We start from the raw sequence: 25,048 nt of genomic DNA on the forward strand, positions 1-25,048 counted from the left end.
CAGGCTCACCACAGAGCAGATTTTTGACATTTTATGCCCCTAAAGAGATAATATTAATTTTCTCCATACTTTATGGTTATTAAGCTTGTTCTCTCAGCCTTGGTCCCTCTAAAATACACATTTCACGTTCTCAGCTTTGGGCTATCACTTTTCTTCCCTAGTTTCTTACCATTCTGCTTCTGAGTTTTATAAACTTTGCTACTGAAAAGATAGGACCGCCTCTCTCTCTTTTTTTTTTTTTTCTTTTTTCTTTGTCGGGGGTAAACAGGATTAACAGTATGGAAACAGCTTGGGTGGCTAATAGACACTTGACAGAACTGGTGTGGGATGACAAACCTGGACATTATCTTTCAGGGGAGCTTAATTAGATTCTTTATTTCTCACACTTGCTATATTTTGGACATGCTTCAACACAGAATGCAGGAAGCCCTATTACCACGACTCCTGAGGCATGACACAAGAGGTTCCTTCCACAGTTTGAAATTACTTGGGCATGGCTGTACATCGAATGAATGTATTCTGTTTACCTGACATGTGTGAAAGGAAAGGGTATAAATTACAATGAGACTTCTATTAAGGAAGAGGATCTGTTTCAACACATGGTGGTCAAAATAAAAAACGTCATGACTAAAGGTAGAAATAGAACTGAGGTGCTCCAGATTATAGACTGTCTTCCTGCTGAGAGCTGGGGAGTTCCCCTATCTCTTTTGTTTTATTTCGTATTTTTCCCATTCCCAAGTATGAGTCACCCTCAACAGGTTGAGCTGAAACTTCAGCCCACCTGTTAGAACCATGAACCCAAGGGCCTAACCACTGTCACATTCCAACTTTTTCTGAGTCCCTGCAGCCACAAACCCACACTAAGTAAACTAACTTGCCCAAAGTACTTCAATACCTGGGCCAACTTTGATTAGGTGACTTTTGGTTTTTGAGAATTTGTTTCTTGGAATTATTACTCTACACTTATTCCTCACTTAAAAAGCAATTTTTTTGGTCAAACAGGTTTTTATTTCTAAAATCATGTTGCCACAAGGATCCAGTATATGATCGCACAAACCAAAGCGAGATCTCAGATGAACACACAGTATGAAATGCAGAGCTCATGAGGCTGTGACAGCGGGTAGGGAAAGAAAAGTTTGTTCATCAAGCTGAGAAGCAAACAAAGCAAAGAGAGTGTATGCATGTACTCTGACTCCAGTAGTGGAGGACCTTAAGCAAACCCTGTCCCATCTCTATGCCCCAGGTTTCCTGGTTAAAAAAAAGTAAAGATTAAAAAAAACAACCAAACAAAACAAACAACTTTCCCATATATAGATCACAAGCCTGCCAAGAGTACCGTACAGTTTTGAGCATCTCAACATAAAGATGGTCTGCTAATTATACCTTCCAATTACATAATTATATTCTAATCCTCCCTCCCTCTCCATGCGGCATGAATCGGACTGTTCTGATTCTGCAGGAGAGTGAAGTCGCACTGCCTGGCTGAACCACTTGGTGGTGCCACAAGTTAACAAACTCATCGTTCAGCTAAACCACCCAGCTAGTCCAGAGAAGGTCCTGGCTCTGGAGGTGGGGACAAGAGACACATGTAAATTCTATTCTGGAAAGGGTATTCATTTCTACAATGGTTTAAAATCAAAGCGGTTAACATGGCCGAGCAGAGGATGGAAAGGATTCAGTGATGACATAACTTTGGAGCTAAGTCTTAATAAAGGGGAGGAGTGTGCCAGGTAAACGCATAAGGGGAGAACATTTGGGGTAATGGGGACAGCAGGAGCAAAGAAAAGCAGACACAGAGAGCAGGATGTTCTCAGAGAACTGCAGTAATTCAATACGGTTCACACGTCGGAAACGTGTGAAGCAGTGGCAGGAGGAAGGCTAAATGGAACAGAAAACTAAATCCAGTCACCGACAGTATCGATTTCTAGAGCATGAGCTCTGTGATGACACGGTCTTCTTCACCAGTACGTTGCCTAGCATGTGCGAAGATCGACTGAATGAATTAGCAACAGAACACTTCATTATGGACAGCACTGAATATAGTCCTGGGGTCCCTTTCTACTGTTGCAGTCCAGAGAATTAATAACACCAGGAAGCTGACAATGTAATATGCGATTTAAACAATAACTTTAGATATTCTGAAGTTTAAGCAAGATTATCTATCTAAACAAAGGCAAACTTACAGCTCTTAGTTACTTGCCCAGAATTTAAAAAGGGATATTTCAAGTTATGCAGAAGTAAAGAAATATGTCAAAATGTCATCTAGGTACATCCTTAAGCAGTTAAACAAAAAGCCAATAAATGATAATTGATCCACTTTTTCTGCCTACACAGGGAAGCATTTCAGTGAACAGGTCAAGAAGATACCCATACCTTCATAGGAAGAATCTGGGGAAGAACACAAGAAATTTTAAAAGTTGCTTAAGTCAGCAATTTGCCTTTATAAATATTACCAGCTTGGAAACAGCCTGAACCTTGACAGCTACAGATGCAGGTAAGTGCCCTGGCCTTTGCACTTAGAATCCCAAACTGAAAATAATTAACCAGGCCATAAAGCAAAGCTGTTGATGTTTTGTCCTTGCTCAGCCTATTAAAAAAAATCCCTGGAGACAAACTTGATATCTTTTTTCGCATCCACTGAGTAGCTTGCTTAGGTATCTGATCTTTTTTTTTTTCTTTTAAATAACTTTATTTATTTGCTGCACTGGGTCTTCCTTGCTGCATGTGGGCTTTCTCTAGTTGCGGTGAGTGGGGGCTACTCTTTGTTATGTGGGCTTCTCATTGGGCTCTAGGCATGTGGGCTCAGTAGCTGTGGCTCGTGGGCTCTAGAGCACAGGCTCAGTAGTTGTGGCGCATGGGCTTAGTTGCCCTGTGGCACGTGGGTTCTTCCTAGACCAGGGATTGAACCCATGTCCCCTGCACTGGCAGGTGGATTCTTAACGACCGTGCCACCAGGGAAGTCCCAGGTATCTGGTCTTTAGGGGACAGTTTTGGGGCCTCGATTCAGAACAGGATGGTCATTACAACTTAATGTCACAGAATAGGAGAAAGAGGGCTGCCCAGCACTGCATGGCAGGTATTCAAAAATCAAACACTGAACCTTCCAACTTCATGTGGTAGCGCGTCTTTCAGGTCATCACCTGTGTACTAAACATGACTTCTCGAATTTAAAAATGACCAGGACAACTCAGAGCCATGCACTGGGAAACATGGATCCAAAAAACGCCAGGCTCCAGTCTATTTACACAATACGGAATTCTCAACAAGGGGTCTAATCTGTCTTTTATGAGCATTAAGTTCACCAGTGAAGCTGGCACACATTCTTAAGGCAGAGGCTGAGGCTCCTATGAGGCGTTTCTCCTTAAGTTTATGTAAGTCTATGGAATCTTTTCTCCTTAAGTCTATGTATTCACCCTCCATTTCAGGGTCTGATATCATCCAGAAAATCTGAAATAATTATATGCATGGAGCCTAGTTTTGGAGTTTGTATGATTTCACTTGCAGACCATGAGATGAGCATTTCCACTAAAGGGCCCTTGATTATGTCATTGGTAGAAACCCTTGGACTTACTAGAAAATGTCAGGAAAAAGGAATCATTCTGATGGAAAAGAGATCCCTGATTCCATGGCAATGAGCAAAGGCCCCACAGCAACATTAGGTACAAACCTTAGCACGTAAGCCCAAAATGAAGGAGTTAAAACGTTGCGCTCTGCACAAAGAAAATCCTTGATCAACACTAGCTGGCTGGTAATATTACAAGTGACCTACATTCAAATATGTGGAATTCATATGTTAACATTCAAAGAACAAAAGGGAAAAAACAGTGTTATCTCACAAAAAAGCATGTATTTAACAAGTATTTCCTGAGCACCTACTAGAACACTGTTTTAGGCACGCGGAATACAGTTATGAACAAAGACAAATTCCCTGATCTTACTGAGCTTACATTTTAGCGGAGGGAAGGGGAGCCTGGTGAAAACACAGCCTACAAACAAATGGTTAAAAGAGCATCTACAATATTGGCAGGTGATGATTAAAAGGAAGAAGAAAAATAAACCTGAGTAAAGGATGGAGGTGATGGAGGCTGTTCCTGCAGGTGATCAAGACAGACCTCTGTGATACAATGACATATAGTGACATGGTCACACATAAGCAAAGATCTCAATGGAGGGAGAGTGAGCCAAAAGGATATCTAGATAAAGTGCCTTAGACCGAAAGAACAGCAAGGACAAATGTCCTGAGGTGTGAGTGTGCTCAGAGTGAGGAACTGCAAGGAGGCCAGAGAAATAGTGAAACATTTGTGATCAGAACATGGTAGGTCATAAGAAATCATGATTTTACTCTAGAAGAGATGAAAAGCCACAGGAGAATTCTTAGCAGAGGAGTAAAATGACCTGGGTTACGCTTTAAAGAGATCAGTCTGCTAGGTAGCCGACTGTGAGGGCTACAGGCAAGGGAGGGAGTAGGGAGGCCACGGAGGAAGATACTGCAAAAGGTCCAGGGCAAGAGATCATGGCGGCTCGGATCAGTAGCAGTGGTGGTCGTGAGAAATGGTCAGATAGTGGATGTGTTGAAAGGATCCACTGAAGTCAGTAAGATTTCCTGATGGATGGAATTTGGGGTGTAGGAAAAAGAATAAGCTGGATACAGGGGGGAAACTACAGCTTTGAAATCAGACAGACTTGGATTCAAATTCCACTTGACCACTTAATAGTCATGAGATTTTGAGCAAAATACTGAGCTTTAGCTTCTTCCTTGGGGATATAGCATCTTCCCTATTGTATTATTACAAGGATTGAATAAAATATTGTCAGTTACATGGTGTGGGATTTGAACTGTGGTATGTATCAAAACTATTTTCTAAGTTTTCTAATATTTATATTTTTCAGAATGGATTTAGAAAGAAAAACTTGCCTGAATTTTTACATCCTGTAAGAGTGTAAGAACATCATTTTCTACAGAAAACGACTGCAGTAACCACCTGGATATCTGAGTCCTTTCTGGATACAGATTTAATGTCATTTGAAGGACTAAAGGACATCTTAGGTTTTTAGTTCTTGTGGTGTAACACTGTTGTAAAAGGCCAAGGCAAAAAAAGCCATTGTCACTGACAAAAATGAAGATTCACCTAGTTGGAAGGGGTCTGGGTTAAATGATCCCAACAGGACTAATTTTACTATTCTTCAACCATCTCTCAAAGTTGGTGCAGTTGACCAGATATGAATATTTCCTGTGAGACTCTTTCTGCTGCCTTATGATTCCCTGTATTTAGACTCCATCTGCACTAAAGACACACACCATCACCTTCTTGCATTGTCACTGGCAACTAACAAGAAGGATGGATGAGGACCTACGTTTTCAGTCCCGACGTGCACTTTCCATGTTTCGCTTTCTAGTTCTTTGAAGCCCAGTAGATCTGTATGATTGCTCTAAGCTACAAAATGTTTCAACAAAATATAAATGAGGAACATCTTCCCTCATTAACAAAATAAACTGGAATTTTGTTTGCTCCCTCATCTCAATTTGTCCAATTTGTTTTTTAAATTTATTCTGACTAAAACCTACATTTTCAACTGAATTAACAAAACCACCAATTCTCATCACCAAAGAGGAACAAAGCACTGGAAGGTAGGACTTTAAGAAAATGGGGCCCAAAGAATTTCTCCATTATGGTAAATTCATATTTATTTTTATTTTTTTAAGAGTGTGTATGTAGTCCTTTTTTTTTTAAAAAATTTATTTATTTATTTATTTATTTATTTATTTATTTATTGGCTGCGTTGGGCCTTCCTTGCTGCACATGGGCTTTCTCTAGTTGCAGCAAAGAGAGCAGGGGCTACTCTTCATTGTGTACTACTTCATTGTGGCTACTTTTCAATGAGCGGGCTCCTCACTGGAGTGGCTTCTCTTGTTGCGGAGCATGGGCTCTAGGAGCATGGGCTTCAATAGTTGTGGCACGCAGGCTCAATAGTTGTGGTGCATGGGCTTAGTTGCTCTGTGGCATGTGGGATCTTCCTGGAGCAGGGATGGAACCCACGTCCCCTGCACTGGCAGGCGGATTCTTAACCACTGCACCACCTAGGAAGTCCTAAATTCACATTTGAATGGAGCATTCTTTTGTAATCTCATGCTAAGAATGAGAAACCCCCTTCATTTTCAGGCCAGACCAGCTGAAACCTAGACCTGCCCTTTTCTGTGTCTGGGTGGTCTCCACCTGCATCCTCACCTTTCCTCTGGTAAAGGGTCAGGTAAACTAAACCTTATGGGATGGTTTCAGTTAGCAGATGATCTCCTTGTTGACACCATTTCTGGAGACCTGGCTTCCCAGCTCCAAGGAAGAAAATGATGGTGCAGAGTAAGACCTGGGGGAGAATCAGGAGCGTGCGGCAGAAAGAGCACAGGTAAGGGGTATTCAAGGCCTCACGGCCAATCCAGATGGGTAAATTCCCCACACCGCCCACATCCCCAACACAGCAGCCTCCTTTAGGTTCTCCACAGAGCGGATCGCTATGTAAAATCATCTCATTTAGGGCTTTCTTTGCTTGCTTACTGTCTGTCTCCTTCCCAGTAAATATAAACTCTGCCACAGCAGGGACTCCATCTGTCTTTTTGCCATTGCATCCCCGAATCTCCCTTAGAGCTCCCCCTGGGTATTTCTTGACTGAGGAAATGTGGAACACGATACACACCTCTGGTTTTGGACTTAGTATCCCTTTGCCATTGAAATGTGTTTCAATATCTGTCCCTCTCAGCGGGTGCCTTGAGGTCAGGGACTTCGTCTCATTCATGTGCTTCCTCCCTGCCTGGCTGAAGAGCGGGCCGGGAGCGGGCACTCACTGGCTGGGGAGCTGCACTGACCTTAGGCAAGTTACGTGACTTGTATTGATTCTTGGATTCCTGTTTGTAAAATGGGACTGGGTTAAGGTCTATCTCAAATGAGATAACAAAATATGTGAAAACATGGGGCATGTTGTAGATAGTCAATAAATGCAAGTTCCTTTCTTCTTCCTTTCAAGCTTCTGTATCATTTCAGAGTTTCCAGTGTCTTTATTTATATATGCAATATTATGTGTCCCCACCTGCTAAAGGCGGAGACTGAGACTCAAGGGAATGAAATGGCTTCCTGTGGGTTAGCCCACTGAAGGGTGATATCAGGACTAAAACCTTGGTCTGCTGACTCCAGGCTCAGCATCCTTTCCTCGCTGCCTCTCAGCACACCAGTAATCAATGCGGTCTGCATAAAACCACAAGCCCAGACTGAGGGAGTTGAGGAGTGTTGCTTGAAATGGCTAGATATCCAGGCAGGGCTTCATGAATTCTTTACTATCAACAGCTCTTTGTGGGACTTCCCTGGTGGTGCAGTGGTTAAGAATCTGCCTGCCAGTGCAGGGGCCACGGGTTCAATCCCCTGCTCCAGAAAGATCCCACATGCTGCGGAGTAACTAAGCCCGTGCGCCACACCTACTGAGCCTGCGCTCTAGAGCCCATGTGCCACAACTACTGAGCCTGTATGCCACAACTACTGAAGCCCGCGTGCCTAGAACCCATGCTCCGCAACAAGAGAAGCCACTGAAATGAGAAGCCCGTGCACCACCGTGAAGAGTAGCCCCTGCTCGCTGCAACTAGAGAAAGCCCAAGCACAGCAACAAAGACCCAACGCAGTCAAAAAATTGTCATTATTTATAAGGATATCCTTATTCTTTGGAAATACACACCAAAGAATCTGGAGGTAAAGAAACATGATATATGCAACTCACTTTCCAATGATAAAACAAAAGGAGTAAAATGCTCACAATACGTGAATCTGCATAAAGAGTACTGGGGTGTTCTCTGTACTGTTCTTATTCTTACAAGCTTCTATAGATTTGAAATTATTTCCAAATATAAAGTTGAAAAAAAAAGGGGGGCCTGTGAAAGTTTTACAGAAGAAGAGTTCAAGGAGAATAGTTTTAAGATGTCATCTTCGTTTCAGCTGTTTGTCACTTGCTCAGCATTAAGAGAAGGAGCCCGGTACGGAGGCCCATCAACTAGCGGTCAGATCACTTATGATTTTGCCCTTTGAAAGAGTTGTGATTTTGACTGGGATTTAGTTATAGGGTAATAATGAGAACAGATCATTCTCACCAACAGAGCACACTTTCGATGAGATTTACAAGAACATACTTCTTATCCTCTATTCAAACACAACCAGAGTCAAAATTCACCTCCAGGACGTTTATATCACATGTTGCTGCTACTGTTTATTTGTGTTTCTAGTAAAGGCTTATACATTGGCAAACCCGAATTCATGAAGGACATTTTAAATGCTCTCACAAAATTATAAGAAAGAAGTTGAGGGAAAGATGGGGAGAGAAAAAAGCAAAGAAAAAAAAATATTAACAAGGAATAAAATGACCTAGAATTTGAAAACCATACTCTCTTCTCTCCCAAAAGAGCAATCTGTTGTATCTTCACATGGAGGCAGACCTAAAAAGAGAACTTGCCTTCCAAAGATTAGAAGAAAGTGAAATCTGGCACCATAGCCTTAGCCTGGAAACCCTCTAGATACAGAGTTTGAAAATTCAAGACCAGAGGCATACGGGAGCAACAGAAGAAGCTCAAGAGGCCTTAAAAACAGAGGACTGTGTACCACCAAGCATGGCTACGCATAGCCAGGCTCCTCCGTGATGCCAGCAAATGGCAGGTCTCTCGTGTGCCCCACATGACACGTGGCATCAGCAACCCAGAGACAAACACGATAGAAAGCCTGTTCTCAAGAATACACTGGATTCCGGGGGAGAAGGGCAGCCCGGGCCACAGAGCATCAGGCAGAGCTATATAATAAGAAGTAAGAAAGCAGAAGGGAGGGTGTAATCACATGTGCCCAGTGGCTGAGATAAGGATTCCCAGGGCAGGTGTAGTGAGGCTGAAGCCCTGAAAGACAGGCAGGGGCTGCAGGCCCCAGGGCGAATGGGGCAGGGAGATGATGTGGAGAGGAGACTTGCAGAGGAGTGGGGGCAAGGGCGTGCCCACAGGGGAGCCAGCCATGGGCGCCGCAGAGGGCAGAGCACGCACTGGACACGGCAGTGTCCACTCCGGCCAGAATGCAGGGTGGGGTGATGGAGTGGCACGAGGCGATGGCTTCACGAGATCTGAATTCAACCCTAAACATGACGGGCGGCCACTGGAGGACTCTGAAGGAAAGCAACGTCATCTGACTTGTTTTTAATAAAATCACCCAGGAAACAGTACGTGGGATGGAATGGAAGGGAAAACCAGCTGATAAATACTCCTAGTCCAAAAACCTGTGCAGATAAATCATACCACCAGAGAAAAACCAATACTTTTAACTGAGCTTTGTTTAGACCAGATTTTTTTTTTAATCCCTTTGGTCAAAATTAATATGAGATTCTCTTCTACTTCAGCATTCTGATGTGTTCATGCAGAAATGACAACTGTACTTTTCCTTACAAACATTTCGGTTTTTGTTTTTTCACCAAATTCACTCTAAGTTTAAACCTTGAATGAATTCCTATAAAGGAAGACAGTAATCAGTGAAATTACAACATTCATAATTCATTATTAGGAAAAAATGAAAGTTTGTCAAAGTCAAATCTTTGGGAAAACAAACGCTAATGTGTTTTTGTAAGTAGCTGCTAGTCACAGCAGCTCAACAGGCAGAGAATATGGAGAAGAGATCTTTGAGGGAAACCGGGCCTGGAAACGAGAGAAGAAACAGTCTTGTCTGTTCACGGGATTTCAGAGATTGCTCGTCCATGCTCACAAGGCCTAATAAGACGCCCTTTGTCACTTGTAGCTTCTGGTCACACTGCCTCTAGGTCACCACCCAACAGACCTTCAAGATTCCTGCTTGGTCTCAATAGTCTTTAAAAATACTAAGTTAATAGTCTGAATATAGGACTTCCCTGGTGGCACAGTGGTTAAGAATCCGCCTTCCAATGCAGGCGACATACGCCATGGGGCAACTAAGCCTGTGAGCCACAACTACTGGGTCCACGTATCACAACTACTGAAGCCCACATGCCTAGAGCCCAAGCACTGCAACAAGAGAAACCACCACAATGATAAGCCCGCACACCGCAACAAAGGGTAGCTTCCGCTCACCGCAACTACAGAAAGCCTGCACGCAGCAACAAAGACCCAACACAGGCAACAAACTAATTTTAAAAAGTCTGAATATAATAGATTCATCAGAATAAGAAAACGGCACCACACTGTGTGTCATGTGATGCCTGGGCTCCCCTGCGTGCTTTACTGGTTTCTCGTCACCAAAATATAGCACATTCTGTGTAGCAGGTTCAAATTATTAGCATTGAAATGACTGGTATAAAGGAAGGGAGGAAAGGGAGTGTATGGTAGCTCCGTATAAAATTCACGATTCTCAAAAACCCTGTCCTCCCCAGGGTACCCAATATTTATGTGGAGCTGAAAACTGGAATAATGCTAAAGGGTAATAACATCGAAGGATCCCTTGGGGAAGACCTCAGGTAAGGATTTAGAGGAAGCAGGCTCTAAACTGACCCTGGAAGATGAGGAAACATTTTACCCTAAAGATATAAGGGAGAAATGGAACTAAGCCAGCAGCCCAGCACCTTCTGGTTCACAGCTGCCTGAGCCGCAAGAAGTGTTCAATGCTGTCCTGAAGGCCAGGAGCAAGTAGCCCAGTGGTTAACCTCAAAGGCTTTGGTACCAAACAGACTCAGACTTGAGTCTGGTTCAACATGAGCAAGTGGCTTGACCTCTCTGAACCCCAACTTCCAGAAATTTACAGAAGATAGCAGTCAACACTGTCTCATGACATTGCCGTAAGACTCAGCGAAACACACAGGCACGTGTGAAGGGCTTAGCGTTGCTCCTGAAACCTATCCCCTCAAATATTACCTATTATCATTATGAGTGATCACCTGGGGCTTCAGGGTGCAAAGGGGAAAATACTAGGCTCACAGAATTGAAAGCCATAATGAACACTGGATGTGTGAAGAGGTGGGAGCAGGCTGTGGGCAGTAGCAGGGGTAAGAATTGCAACCTCTCCCAAGACATTGTTAAAAATGTGCCTCAGCATGGAAATACTGTGAACCATTATTTCTTTGTGTTGAGCAATAGCTGATTTGAGATTGATGCCCATAAAAACCCCTACATTTGCTTCCTCTTGTATTTTGTATTGTAGTTTCACAGCATTGTATCTGTTAGCTACATAATAAAATCAAAGGTCTCTATAAAAATTAGGTCAAAATGGAGCAAAGGCCTAAATGAAAGAGCTAAAACTATAAAACTTTTGAAAGAAAACATACAGGGAAAATCAACTATACTTCAATGAAATTTAAAAAAAAAAAATAGGGGAAAAGCCTCACGACATTTGATTGGCAATGATTTCTTGGCCAAAAAGCACACGCAACAACAACAAAAAGTACATAAATTGGACTATATCAAAATTTAAAACTTTTGAGCATCAAAGGACACTATCCACAGAGTGAAAAGGTAATCCACGGAGTGAGAGAAAATATTTGCAAATCATATATCTAATAAATGGTTAATATCCAGAATATGCATATCAAGAACTCCTACAATTCAAAAGTATCAAACAAAAACAAGCAACCCAATGAAAAAACGGGCAAAGAACTTGAACAGACATTTCTCCAAAGAACACAGCCAAGTGGCCATAAACACTTGAAAAGATGCTCAGCCTCACTAATCATTAAGGAAATGCAAAGCAAAATCAAACCCACAATGTGATACCACTTCACACTCATAAGGATGGCTACTATTAAAAACAAACAAAAAGACACATAAGAAGTCCACGTGATGACAGAGGCAGAGATCGGAGTCATGCAAGCTATAAAGTAAGAAACACCAAGGACTGAGAATACTTTTGGAAGGAAAGAATAAAGGAATACATGGATTGAAACGCATGGTCGCTTCTCAAGAACAAAGCTCCTATGTGCATTCATTCCCTCTTACAAGAGCACCAGAATTACAACTAACTGCTGAACAATTATCGACAGAAAGACACTGGAACTCACCAAAAAAGACACCCCATATCCAGAGACAAAGGAGAAGCCGCAATGAGATGCCCTACAAACCATCAGTCCCTCCCATCAGGAAGCACCCACGAGCCTCCTAGATAGCTTCCTCCACAAGAGGGCAGACAGCAATATCAGCAGTACTTCGTCTTGTGGAACTGAAAATTACAGCCACAGAAAGACAGAGAAAATGAAAAAAGCAGAGGACTTTGTACCAGATGAAGGGACAGGATAAAACTCCAGACAAACAACTAAATGAAGAGGAAATGGGCACCCTTACAGAAAAAGAATTCAGAATAATGATGGTGAAGATGATCCAGGACTTTGAAAAAAGACTGGAAGCAAAGATCGAAAAGTTTACCAAAGACCTAGAAGAATTAAAGAACAAACAAACAGAGATATGCAACACAATAATTGAAATGAAAAATACACTAGAAGGAACCAATAGCAGATTAACAGAGGTAGAAGGGCGAATAAGTGACCTGGAAGACAGAATGGTGATCATTACTGATGCAGAAAAGAATAAAGAAAAAAGAATGAAAAGAACTGAAGACAGCCTAAGAGACCTCTGGGACAATGTTAAACGCACCAACATTCACATTATAGGGGTCCCAGAAGGAGAAGAGAGAGAGAAAGGACCCAAGAAAATATTGGAAGAGATTCTAGTTGAAAACTTCCCTAACATGGGAAAGGAAATAGCCACCCAAGTCCAGGAAGTGCAGAGAGTCCCAGGCAGGATAAACCCAAGGAGAAACATGACAAGACATATAGTAGTCAAACTGACAAAAATTAAAGACAGAGAAATGTTATTAAAAGCAACAAGGGAAAAACAACAAATAACATACAAGGGAACTCCCATAAGAGTAACAGCTGATTTATCAGCAGAAACTCTGCAAGCCAGAAGGGAGTGGCACGATATATGTAAAGTGATGAAAGGGAAGAATCTACAACCAAGAATACTCTACCCAGCAAGGATCTCATTCAGATTTGACGAAGAAATCAAAAGCTTTACAGACAAGCAACAGCTAAGAAAATTCAGCACCACCAAACCAGCCTTACAACAAATGCTAAAGAAACTTCTCTAAGCAGGAAACATAAGAGAAGAAAAGGACCTACAAAAACATAAACAAAACAATTAAGAAAATGGTAAAAGGAACATACATATCGATAATTACCTTGAATGTAAATGGACTAAATGCACCAACCAAAAGACACAAACTGGCTGAATGGATACAAAAACAAGACCCATATACATGCTGTCTACAAGAGACACACTTCAGACCTAGGGACACATACAGACGGAAAGTGAGGGGATGGAAAAAGATATTCCATGCAAATGGAAATCAAAAGAAAGCTGGAGTAGCAATACTCACATCAGATAAAATAGACTTTAAAATAAAAAATGTTACAAGAGACAAGAAAGGACATTACATAAAGATCAAGGGATCCATCCAAGAAGAGGAGATAATTATAAATATATATGCACCCAATATAGGAGCATCTCAATACCTAAGGCAAAAGCTAACAACTATGAAAGAGGAAATGCAAGGCAGAAATAGACACACAGATGTAGAGAACAAACATATGGACACCAAGTGGGGAAAGCAGGGAGGGTTGGAGGGGAATGAACTGGGAGATTGGGATACCAAATTGTACACTCTAAATATATGCTGTTTATTGTCTGTTAACTGTATCTCAATAAAAGTTCTTAAAAAACAAAACAAAACAAAAAGAAAATAACGAGTATTGGTAAGGATGTAAAGAAACTGGAATGCTTATGCCTTGCTGTTAGGAATGTAAAATAGGGCAGCTACTATGGAAAACAGTAAGGCGGTTCTTCAAAGCAAACAAACAAACACAAAAAGAAATATCACATGACCCAGTAATTCCATTTCTGGGTACGTATCCAAAAGAACTGAAACTAGAGTCTCAAAAAGTTAGGTGTACGCCCATGTTCATAGCAACATCATTCACAGCAGCCAAGAAGTGGAAGCATCCCAAACGTCCATCGATAGATGAATGGATAAACACGATGTGGTATGTACAAACAATGGAATTATATTCAGCCTTAGAAAGGAAATTCTGACACATGCTATAACATGCATGAACCTTGAAGACATTAAGCTAAATGAAATAAGCAAGTCACAAGAAGACAAGTATTGTAGGATTCCACTCACATGAAGTATCTACTGTGGTCAAATTCAGAGACAGAAAGTAGAATGGTGGCTGTCAGGGGCTGGGGGACGGGAACTGGAAAGTTTTTGTTTAATGGAATCGGAGTTTCAGTTTTGAAGGATGATTAAAAGTCCTGGAGATGGAAGGTAGTGACGGGTGCACAACAACATGAACGTACTTAATGCCACTGAACTGAATACTTAAAAGTGATTTAAATGGTGTTTTCCGTTATGTATATTTTACCACAGTTTTTAAAAAGTACAAAATCACTACCACATCTATGTCATCCTGGTGTATGCAATCACCCTCGCTCTAGTAAAAGTTAGCCTTATTCAGCTCTCTCCTTTCTTGTGATTATTATACAGAGGCTCTGGAATAGCCATGGCATTCCTTGCCTACCTGGTAGCTGAGAGATACTGACAGTCTAATTTCCTCAAAATAAAATCATAAGAACTTACAATTATTATGCACCAACTGTTGAGGCTGCACAGTTCTACTTTAGGTATTACCACTTAAAAATTCTAGGAAATAATTGTTTAAAATCTAGACTTCAGTGCATGAAGGAAAAGAAACCATGTCTTTAATGGTGTGCTAACGTCACATTCACTTTACTTAGGGATGTGATTTTCTTTCGTTGCCAAGACAGCAACAGTTGCTGTGGAAACCACACAGAAACAGGGATACTTAACTGAAACAAACTCCACTCACCTGCACAAAGATGCCCTTGCTCTTATATTCCTCATGGAGGCACTGAGAGAAGAAATCTACAAAAGCCTGGGAGGGGGGGTGGGAGTGAGAACACAAACATACACATTACATCAATCTGCCCCATCTGTAGCCATGGAAACAAAAATAATCAACTATCCACTTAACACTATAGTTTCTAATCATTCTTTTCATTTCAAATGCAGAAGAGGCCTTAAAAAAAAAAAGCCTCAAAACCTCAAGTTTTCTTTATCTGCCACTAAATTAAATATTCTCCTACCAAATATAATATCCAGATCAAATTCTGATTTAACTGGAAAAGGCTCTTTTTTTCAGATATTGGCTTTCCAAGAAGAAGCATCTTATTATATAACAAAGGATGCGTTCCTCCTCCCCACTTGCCATTCAAACAGAAAGACAGTATGAATTCTGTTCAAGTCTGTTCTACGGGGATTTTGTTGTCAGTAAAGAGAAGAAAAGAGCAAGCATCCTCTTGGGTCCTCTGGGATGGCAAGATCCAAGAAGCGTAGAGATGAACGTGACAGCCCATCTTCTTCCAATAGAACAACTTTAAATATGTTTGTAAAATATAATGTACCATTTAGTTTCAAATGTGGACTCAACCTCAGGCTTGAAATGTAAAGTATCAACGATGACTCTACTAGGGTCCTAATTAGTAACAGCCTGTGTCCGTGGAGCAGAATAGGCAAGAAGTTGTTGAAGTTCACCAATCGCTTCAAGAAGCATGGTGTTCATTTTAAACATGCCTACTGCAGGTTCAGAGGTACAGAAAGCAAGTAGACTGCAGGGCTGGGGGGGCGTGGCCAAGCTTTTTCAAAATACAGTACGTAGTCACTTTAAGTTTTTCCAGGAGACAAAGAACCAAGTGAAAAAGAGGGCAGGCATTTTGCTCTTTTCTTTCCCTATCATATTGCAAGTTCTTCTTGTGTATTTTATTTTGCTCATTTTCCCCTAGAAGCTCGTTTAATTTCAGCATCTCAATGGTCATTTTTATTTCAGAGATGTATCCTAGGCTTCCACAGTGTATTTGAAAATGATGCTATTGACCTGCAGGCAGTACAAAATGCATTCTAAATTATTGTCCCAGTAGTAATGTGAAGAGGTGAATGGTGATGTGGTATAAAATTATGGCACCTTACAGAGAGCTCTGGAAAATTCTCGTCTCGCTCCAGAAGCAGCAATAAACATCTGTGAATTTTGAATAATGTGGCAAAAACACACACTCTCCCCGTCCGTCGCGTGCCTACTACGTGCACCTTTGTGCTGACTAGCCGCGATCCTTCTGAGCTCTGCGGACTTGGCGCTTGAGCTGTGTGCTGAGTCGTTCATGAATCAAACCCCCATTCTTAGACTCATTCTGTTCTGATCAACTGAGCTAACTGGCCCAGACCAGCTCTCTATCGGGAAGTACAAATACCAATTTTAAAACCAGTAAACTACTGGGAGAAAAAAAGCACTTGTGGATCCGAGATCTGGGTGCCTCATTTGTAAAGTTGATACCAATCAGTATATCTCCAGCTCTGGCTCCTCTGAAACCAGGGTTGGCTATTGTCCTTTTCTTCTCAGTCCATTTGAAAACTGCTAAGGATTGAACGTTAAGAAAGTTTCATGCTCATTTCTCAGAATGAAATATTCATTATTCTTATTCTGACACAATTTACTAAAAAAATTGTTCACCTTGGTGGCAGAGTAGAGGGTCAACAGTGGAACTGGGTACATGCCACTGGCAGAGGAGATGTTCAGAATTGCCCCTTTAGATCTAAAAAGGAAGATGCAAGTAAACAGAATGAAATCATATATACAACTGCTTATAAATTACAGATCGAGATATATAATTATTTGAAACAGAATAACCTGGCTGTTTTTCTAACACACATCTCTCCTTGCCTTTCATCAGCATGTGATATGCTTGGTCAGTGAATGAGGCATAACTCAATCAACTAAAAATAGCTCTTCTTTGCAATTAGCTCATTTCTCAGTCTTAGTAATCTGGGGCATGACCAGATTAGATCTTCAGTCTCCTCAAGTTGATTTCTATCCTCTGAGGTCTTCTCTGGCCATAGCACCAAGAATTCTTGCTCTTAAAAACACTCTCATACTCCTTGCATGCTTTTAATTTGGCATATCACCACATACTATCATGCTGTAGTATTTAGTCATTCTATGAGTATAAACATTTTTCTCCCTCAAAAAAACCACAAGCTTCTAGACATCATAGCCCTTATCTTACACTTTTCCTCAAAATACTCTGCACGGTCCTGTGCATGTAACAGGCACTCATATGAATGAATGGTCACGTCCTGTCCCCCAGGTCGGGTTGTAGACATTCAGGCGCTACATGAAGAGTTGACTCTAAAATCACACGACTCTATAGTTCATCAAATCATATTCTTCTGCCAAGAGGCAAAGCTCAATTTCTACTGTAACTTTTAGAGACTAATGAAAGTTCAAAGTCAGAAAGTTACCAGCAATTATATACTCATTCTACGAATACAATGAAAATTAGTTTGAGAAAAGGAATGCTAGGGCTTCCTAGGTGGCGCAGTGGTTAAGAATCCGGCTGCCAATGCAGAGGACATGGGTTCGATCCCGGCTCTAGGAAGATCCCACATGCCACGGAGCAACTAAGCCTGTGTGCCAAAAAAAAAAAAAAAAAAAAAGGAATGCTGCCAATATACAAGTTGTTAGCAGTTGTAAATGGCTTGGGTAAAGTGTGAATTTTAGGGTTTTAGCAATTTTGGACAGAATTAACAACCAACTTTTCCCCCTCAAATCCATTCTTGTCAGGGGAGTTGGTCCCCTTTTCAGCTTGCTAAAACCTGACTCCACCTGCCTCCTGCCCTCTACATCACGCTGCTTTCCTTCAACTTAGTTTCTCATTATTCTTGGTCTGAATTTACCTCCTAGGGCCCATTTTTTTTTTAGTATTTAAAAAAAGGACTATATGCAAAACAATAAAAGAAACATGATCCAATAGCACCTAAGTTATTTTAGACATAAATCTGACAAGAAATAATCCCCAAAGGTCACCCAGTCCTTCTGCCAGCCTCCAGGCAAGATGCCACTTCAACCATCAAACAGAAGTCTGGACCCTCCGCTTAATGAGTCCCTGAAAATGAGCTGTTGTTTTTTTGTTTCTGTTTTTGAACTGAAGTCCTTATTAGTAATATATACTTTCCTAAGCAGCGATATCCATTAACATGTTGGGCATAGGAATCAAATCTCAAAAATTTTTTTGAATTGTTAATTGTTATGTTACGATTTTGAAGAAAGTTGGAAATATTTAGTTAATATATTAATTACACCATTTTGTAGTTTTTGCTTGTGTCTCTCACAGACAGAAAAGCCTTTTCTTTTTAAATTTTAAGAGAGTAAGAATGTCTATCAGGAGTTAGAACCCAATTACTCTAAGATAAAAACTGGTGAATTAGCAATGAGTATCTAGTAATTTCATTTCATCTATATTTGTGAGAAATTCCTTTGATCAAAATGGGTTAAAAACCACTTCTGTTACTGAGACTTTTAATATAGTATTAATTTATGATGTTTAAAATATCTTTATCTTTTATAGGGTGTTAAAAATGTTCTGAAATGAGGTGATGATACACTCTGTGAATATACTAGAAACCACCAAATTGTATGCTTTAAATGAGTGGATTTTATGACGTGAAATATATCTCAATGAATTGGGAGATTGGGATTGCCATATATACATTACTAATTAAAAAAATACCAAATTGTACACTCTAAATATATGCAGTTTACTGTATGTTAACTGTACCTCAGTAAAAGTTCTTAAAAAAAAGTAAAAATATATTTATGATATACTGGAATGTGTCACCTTTAAGCTAAGAGCAGATCCCAATCAAGTAGAAGCTAAGAGAGCCATTGAATCTTGTGCAATACCATGTGGCTTTCTGAGAAGCAACCCCAAATCCTGACAAGTTGCACCCCATCCTGAGCCCCAAGCATCCTTGTAGGTTTAGGCAGTGTTTTATTTTACCGTGTTCTCGTGTAACCACGAACTGCTATGTCCTCACTCATTCACCTGTAGAAGGTGATGCTCTTCACTGTAGCCTATCCCTGCTGGTTTTGCCGTGGGGTTACGGGCTGGGCGACTCAAACTGGCTGAGCCGGCTGCATGTGCCCTTGAACAAAAATCTTACATCCTTTATTTTCTTCCTCACAAATGACATACAACTTAAAAGTCTTCCAAAATTAAAGTTTAAATGTTATCAAAAACATTTTAAAAATTAAATCTTGACCTCACCAAAATTGGTTCCTAAAACTTCACTCACCAAAGCAATGATTTCAATACAGGAAAATGCATTTAAAGATAATAATAATCTCATTCCTGTTGCAAAAGTAATACAGACCAACAATCGAATATGCCACAATTATACACGCGTGTGCTTTGCACTGTTTGCTTCTCGAGGCAAGTGAGATTTCTGTTTCTCAAATATTCTACCCTAGTTTAAAGGCAGAGTTAGAGTTAATGAAAAGTCAGAATTGGAAGGTATTTTATTCAAAACACAGCATTTGCACTCTAAAATGCATTAAAGCAAATCCAACACCAACAAAGTAAAAAGCGAGAATGCACTAGATCTAAGTCTAAAAGGATAGCATTCATCACTGGACCAAAATGACAGTAGAGAAAATACCCCTTCCACAAGAACACTGTGCTACCAAGAAGCATACGCATTTGTTTGTCTTGCAAAAACCTTCCTCCCACACACAAGAGCATTCAAGTCTCTCTCTCTTTCTTTCCAAGGATAATGATATTCAACTTAGTTTTGTCTGAATCACAAATAAAACACTTGTAGAGCTGTCTTAATCCTTGCACTGTATACAGTATCTATTCTTTACGTAGAGATGGAGATGAACATTTGGGACCGCGAGGCACAAAGGACTCGCCTTTAAAATCAAATACTTTGTCTTGCGCTAATCCCCCACCTAAACAGAATTAGTGACGTCAAACCAGTTTCCATGGCACAGCCAGACTCACGACAACTCTGTTACACGAAGCAGAAGGACAAAATGGGCTGCGCTTAATTGCCCACAGAAACAAACATAAAACCAAACCCTGGTTAATCTTTCATTTTCTGGGGACTTGGGGAACAATTATAAGATTGGAAGGTACATTAAGAATACTTGCTGAAGTTTGGTAATGAAGACTCACAACGCTCATATTTCAGCACATTTCCAGTCTCTTATGACAAATACCCAAATAAACAAGGCAAGTAGTATCTTCTGTGATACTACATACTTGCTAACAGCCACACGATGGTGTCTCAGTGGTGTAAGTTACTGAGGATCTACTGGAATTAAAATACTGCAAAGACAAAGCAGAAAACACCACTGCAGAATAAGGAAGCACGTTTTCATCTAAAAATATTCTCTTCAATGACCAGCCCTCCCATGAGCCAGATATTAAACACATCCAACCCTATAAAATTCAGTACCTTGCATTTATAGCCTCCTATAGCGATGCTTTCTAGAATTTCCTCAGTCCTGTGAAATTCCCAATTAGAAAACTGCCCTTAATGATCACTTGGATAAAAAAATTACCAAACTGCTTTTCTTCCATATGCGCCCCACTAGTCTATCAAACTGCTATTGTATCCTTATACACAGTTCTTATAAAAATACTATTGTCACAGAGGAAGTGACAGGTCTCCCATGAAATGAGTCACTGATTTCTGCCTTCCTCAGATCTCTCATCACTGCTCCACGCTGCAGGTGAGGAGGGAAAGATGGGGAGGTGTAAAAAGCTGCTGTGAAGCACTGGAACACAGGGTCAGTCCTAATGTGGACAGCTTACTGTATACAGAGTGTGATCGCAGACAGACAAGGCAGACTATGCAAAAAAGACTACATTCCAGTTCTTATTTTTACTTCTTATCAGGGAGCATATAAGTGTGCTCTTGGAGGGTCTTTTTTTTCTTTTTTTTTAAAGCTTAAACATAACACAGAAATTGGTACAGACAGTTCTCTAACAGATTTTCAAGAAGACTGAGAAACATATTAAAACATAGTTCCAAGTCAGAAAAGAATCCTGGATCACGGGGGTCAGGTATATCATTAGAATCAGCGATCCAAATACATTACACAAATATTGCTTTGTGGAAGAAAGTTTGCAAACATTTCCCACATGAAAGAGAACTGCCTGCCCTAAAACACTGTAACATGTCATAATTCCACCTTAAGCAATACAGTATGAAAGGGGCTATTTTTAGCTTTTCCATGGTTGTTATGGCAACCACCTCCTGGCTCCAGCGGTACACTATGTTTATAATTCCAGGGAAGTGGAAAGAGCAAGTTTCCTCTATAATGTAATTATGCACTTTCTACTTCTATGGTAATAATACCTCAGTTTGATCATGGAGACTTGTTTAGTGATAGTCAGTTGGCCCTAAGCTATAGTTCTAGAGAGTTTGGAAAATCTCATACATCAGAGGTAGAATCAGTGAAAGGGAAAAAAGAAAAAAACCACAATAACAAAGAACTCTGCTGTTTCTCAATGGAGATATGAAACCTATGGTAACCAACCACAGGAAACAGGCCATTTGGGGATGGTGCAAAGGTCAGGCTATAATCAAATCACTTATACCATGTAAGTAAGAATGCTTTCAGATGATCTGTGAACTCCGAGTCTCTCTTTCCTCTTGGGAACACAGCTAATGACACTTCTGGCCTCCCTTGCAGCCAGCTGTAGCCTGTGACTGAGTTCTAGACGATGGGACGAGGGCACAGGTGAGGGACACCACTTTCAGGCCTGGACCGTGAAACCGCCCATATAGTCATCCTTCCTCTCTCTTCCCCCATCTGCTGGCTGGATGCAGAGAACCGCAAGGCCCAAGGGAAGAGTCCCGCCCCCACTCCAGGTGGAAGGAGCCTGAGATCCCTGGATGACTGGGTAGAGCACAGCCCCAACCACTGATCCACACGGGACTGTGATGTGAAGGAAATATCAATCTTTAGAGAGTTGAGCCACTGAGATTCTGGGGTGGTCTGTTACAGCAGTTAGCCTAATATGAGTAACTCTTTTAATTCAAGCAGACATAAGTGGTTCCTTCTCCCATTCAAAAGTACCGATTCATAGAACCCACTTACATTTCTGACTAGTTCTTAGCCGGTGCCACAATCACCCCTGTGATGTCAGTTTCAATCCATAGCCTATGATGGCTTTCTACCAGATCATTTCACAACCTCAGTGTAAGGGCAATTTGATTTCCTAAAGGCAAGGATCCGATCATCTTCCGTATGCTAAACTTTACTCAGTGAATGCCAGCTGAAATGGATGGACCCTTTCCTTTGCATTCTTTGTCTTCATCTAAGGCTCCAGCTGCAACTGTGATCGTGGCTGCTTGGTCTACAGAGAGAGGTGTGAGCACTCTGTATCCTTTATTAACTAGTTCTGTAGCCTCACAGCACTCGGTTTCTTTGGATCTCACTTTTTATGTCAAATGAGGAGGGTTTGGTTTCAATTAACTTAAAGTACTGAAATACTATGACTCTTCAGATCTAATTCATCATGGTCATAACCAGCATCTCTTTTGATATGATTTTTACCAACACACTTAAAAGTTCCTTTTATAATACCTCTGCGGTATATAAGTACTGCTTTTTTAACAGATGGAACTTACTATCCTGAATTAATACTGTCACTTGCTGATATCCAAACGAGAATTATTGATGATGACCCAATTTTCATCCCTCTTGAGTTCTACTCTGCACTAATTCTCTGTAATCTTCTAGGATTCTGGTCTGGTTTGACCACCATCACTTCCATATCTGACCGTCAGGCACACACTCCCACTGTCAACCATCAATAAGTAGTTTAAAGGTTTTAGAGGGAAATTTTACTAAAATAAAGCAATTAAAATACACAAAACTACATACAAAATGCATTACAAACAAACAGCCTTGCTAAAAAGTAGCTGCCAAACAAAGTGGATTCCTAACTTCAGTCTCCTCATCTGTACAGTGCTGGGAGGCTATCAAAGTTAAATGAGTGAACACATCAAGTTCTCAGTCCAACACCTGGCACATAATATGCAATCAATACACATGAGCTGTAATCCCTGCCTGAAGCTGGCCATGGAGGTTTCTTCACAGAAGTAGGGTCCCTGGGTCTTCCCTTTGCAAAGCTGTGATTCCTTTGGATCTCTTCCAAATTCAAAGCCATTTTGCACAAGAATGACTGTGAAATCCTACATTTAGCAAATGACCAAGCAAGCCCAGCTCTTTGCAACATATTTTCTTTGAACACTTAGCCATCACTCCAGCTTCTCCAAGAGAGGAACAGAACTTAATTTCCATCTTACACTTCAGGCTATTTCAAATGTAAGGACTTAGCAACACATTTCTCAGTAAAAATGAAGACATCTAGCGTATCCTAGTGGAGCCCCATTCAAACTGGAACACAGCTGGGGCTAGAGGACATTGCTTCTTTCTTCAAGGGCGGGGGGGGGGTGTGCTGACATCTTATAATCACTTTATAACACGCCTACGTTGCTCATACATCCATTCTCCCAGTAAGAACAGAAAATTCAGAGGATGGGGTCTCACTTCATGAAACTCCACTGATTTGGGCTCTGAGAGCATACAGCTTTAAGAAGGCATTCCCAGGAACATCCCAGGAACTCTATCCACCCCCTCAGAATAGCAGGCAATTGAGTTAGTGGTGGTGACTCAGGCAGACTTTTTAATCCTGATGTAAAGGAACCACCACAACCCTGGAGAGGGAAATAAAAAGGGAATGGAGTGGAAAAGGCCTCCACCACCAGATGACTCATGCTCCACCGTGTGACTTGCCTGGCACATTACTCTGTCACTAAGACATGGAGGAGAGGTTCATTAGTCACTTTTATGAATTTTTCAAAGTAAGGATTCTCCCTATAAATAATCATGAGCTCTGTGGCCCTAGTGTTTGTGTGAGTTTATGACTCACCTTTCTACCATGCCAGGCAGTACCAACCGTGTCATCTGCAAAAGAGAAAAACAAAACATCCGTGAAGATGCAGGCCACAGAGAGAGTGGAGAGAACTCACCCACACAAACAAGAAGGGAATCACGAAACCGCTTGCAGCTTCTACAGTGTATCTTATATACTCTATACTTTGGCTGTGGCAAGTGTGCGTAAGAGGAATCAGAGGAAATTACTGAAGAGAACACTGGAAACACTTTCCGTGAACTTAGCTAAAATCAGTCTTGCCTGAAATGTAATACTGGCATGGAGATCTTCAAATAATTAAGAATTCATGGTGAAAGCCATATCTCCCAAAAGACATTCTCGGAAAAGGACATATGTTATCACAAGAAATATCCTGCCTATCAAGCTTACTTAAGCTTCCTAATCTCAAGAGATCGAATAATCTTTTCCTATCAAGAAAAGCCTTTAGAAGAATACCATAAAGTAACATGTTGGCAAACATTAGGTCTATCTTCACATTTATTTCTCTTGTTGCGCAAGCTAATTGTGAGTGAAACACATCCTTAAAGAAAGCTGAAGTTATCTGTCATTGCAAGTAACCAACAGTGAAAAAAACGACACCTGCTTTTTAAAAGGACTTCATAAGTGTTGACTAAATACGTACACTACGATGAGTGAAACTACTTCTAAACTCTGTTTTAAGATATTACTAAGAAAAGTTAAGACATCCACTGGTTTAGTCAAGGCCACGTCATAGTTAAGTACTGAGGCTGGAACATGAACTCCAGACTCCTGCATATCATCAGTTCTCTAACAAACAAATGCTGTTTTGTTACAGAAAAGTTTGCATGCATGCCAACCATAGGAATTTTAAGCTTTCTATCTTGAATAATATTATGTCTTAATTAAAACAGCATTCTGATGAGGAGAGAATTTTTTCCCTAGAAACATTTTGAAGAAAGAAAACGCATCCAGACGTTACCAATGCAGAATGTGCTCTGCAGTACTCCCAACCCAGATATCAGCTTTAGAGCCACTGCACACACTTCTCCAGGGAGAACATGAACTCAAACTGACACTGCATCATAACAGATAGACTGACACACTGCCAACTTCTAAACGGACAAAGTGGTGCCTGCAAAGCCTCGGGGAATCATTTCAACAGAGGTATCTAGATTTGGCCAAATCTTC

The 25,048-nt window shown here is 40.9% G+C and overlaps 1 protein-coding gene across 2 annotated transcripts in view; it reads right to left on the minus strand.

The window, feature by feature from the left end:
* Positions 1 to 25,048, minus strand: part of HSD17B12 (hydroxysteroid 17-beta dehydrogenase 12) — a 155,903-nt gene that overhangs the window by 2,130 nt on the left and 128,725 nt on the right. Inside the window, exons 7-9 of one of the 2 annotated variants that reach the window (XM_057747479.1) lie at positions 23,876 to 23,910; positions 16,600 to 16,681; positions 14,905 to 14,970 (exon numbers count right to left, since the gene is read on the minus strand). The exons of the other annotated variant lie outside the window; for it this stretch is intronic. Coding sequence (XP_057603462.1) covers positions 14,905 to 14,970; positions 16,600 to 16,681; positions 23,876 to 23,910 — 183 coding nt within the window. The remainder of the gene's footprint in view (positions 1 to 14,904; positions 14,971 to 16,599; positions 16,682 to 23,875; positions 23,911 to 25,048) is intronic. 2 annotated transcript variants of the gene reach the window in all.

This window comes from Hippopotamus amphibius, chromosome 9 (genome assembly GCF_030028045.1).
Source record: "Hippopotamus amphibius kiboko isolate mHipAmp2 chromosome 9, mHipAmp2.hap2, whole genome shotgun sequence".
Lineage (NCBI taxonomy): Eukaryota > Metazoa > Chordata > Mammalia > Artiodactyla > Hippopotamidae > Hippopotamus > Hippopotamus amphibius.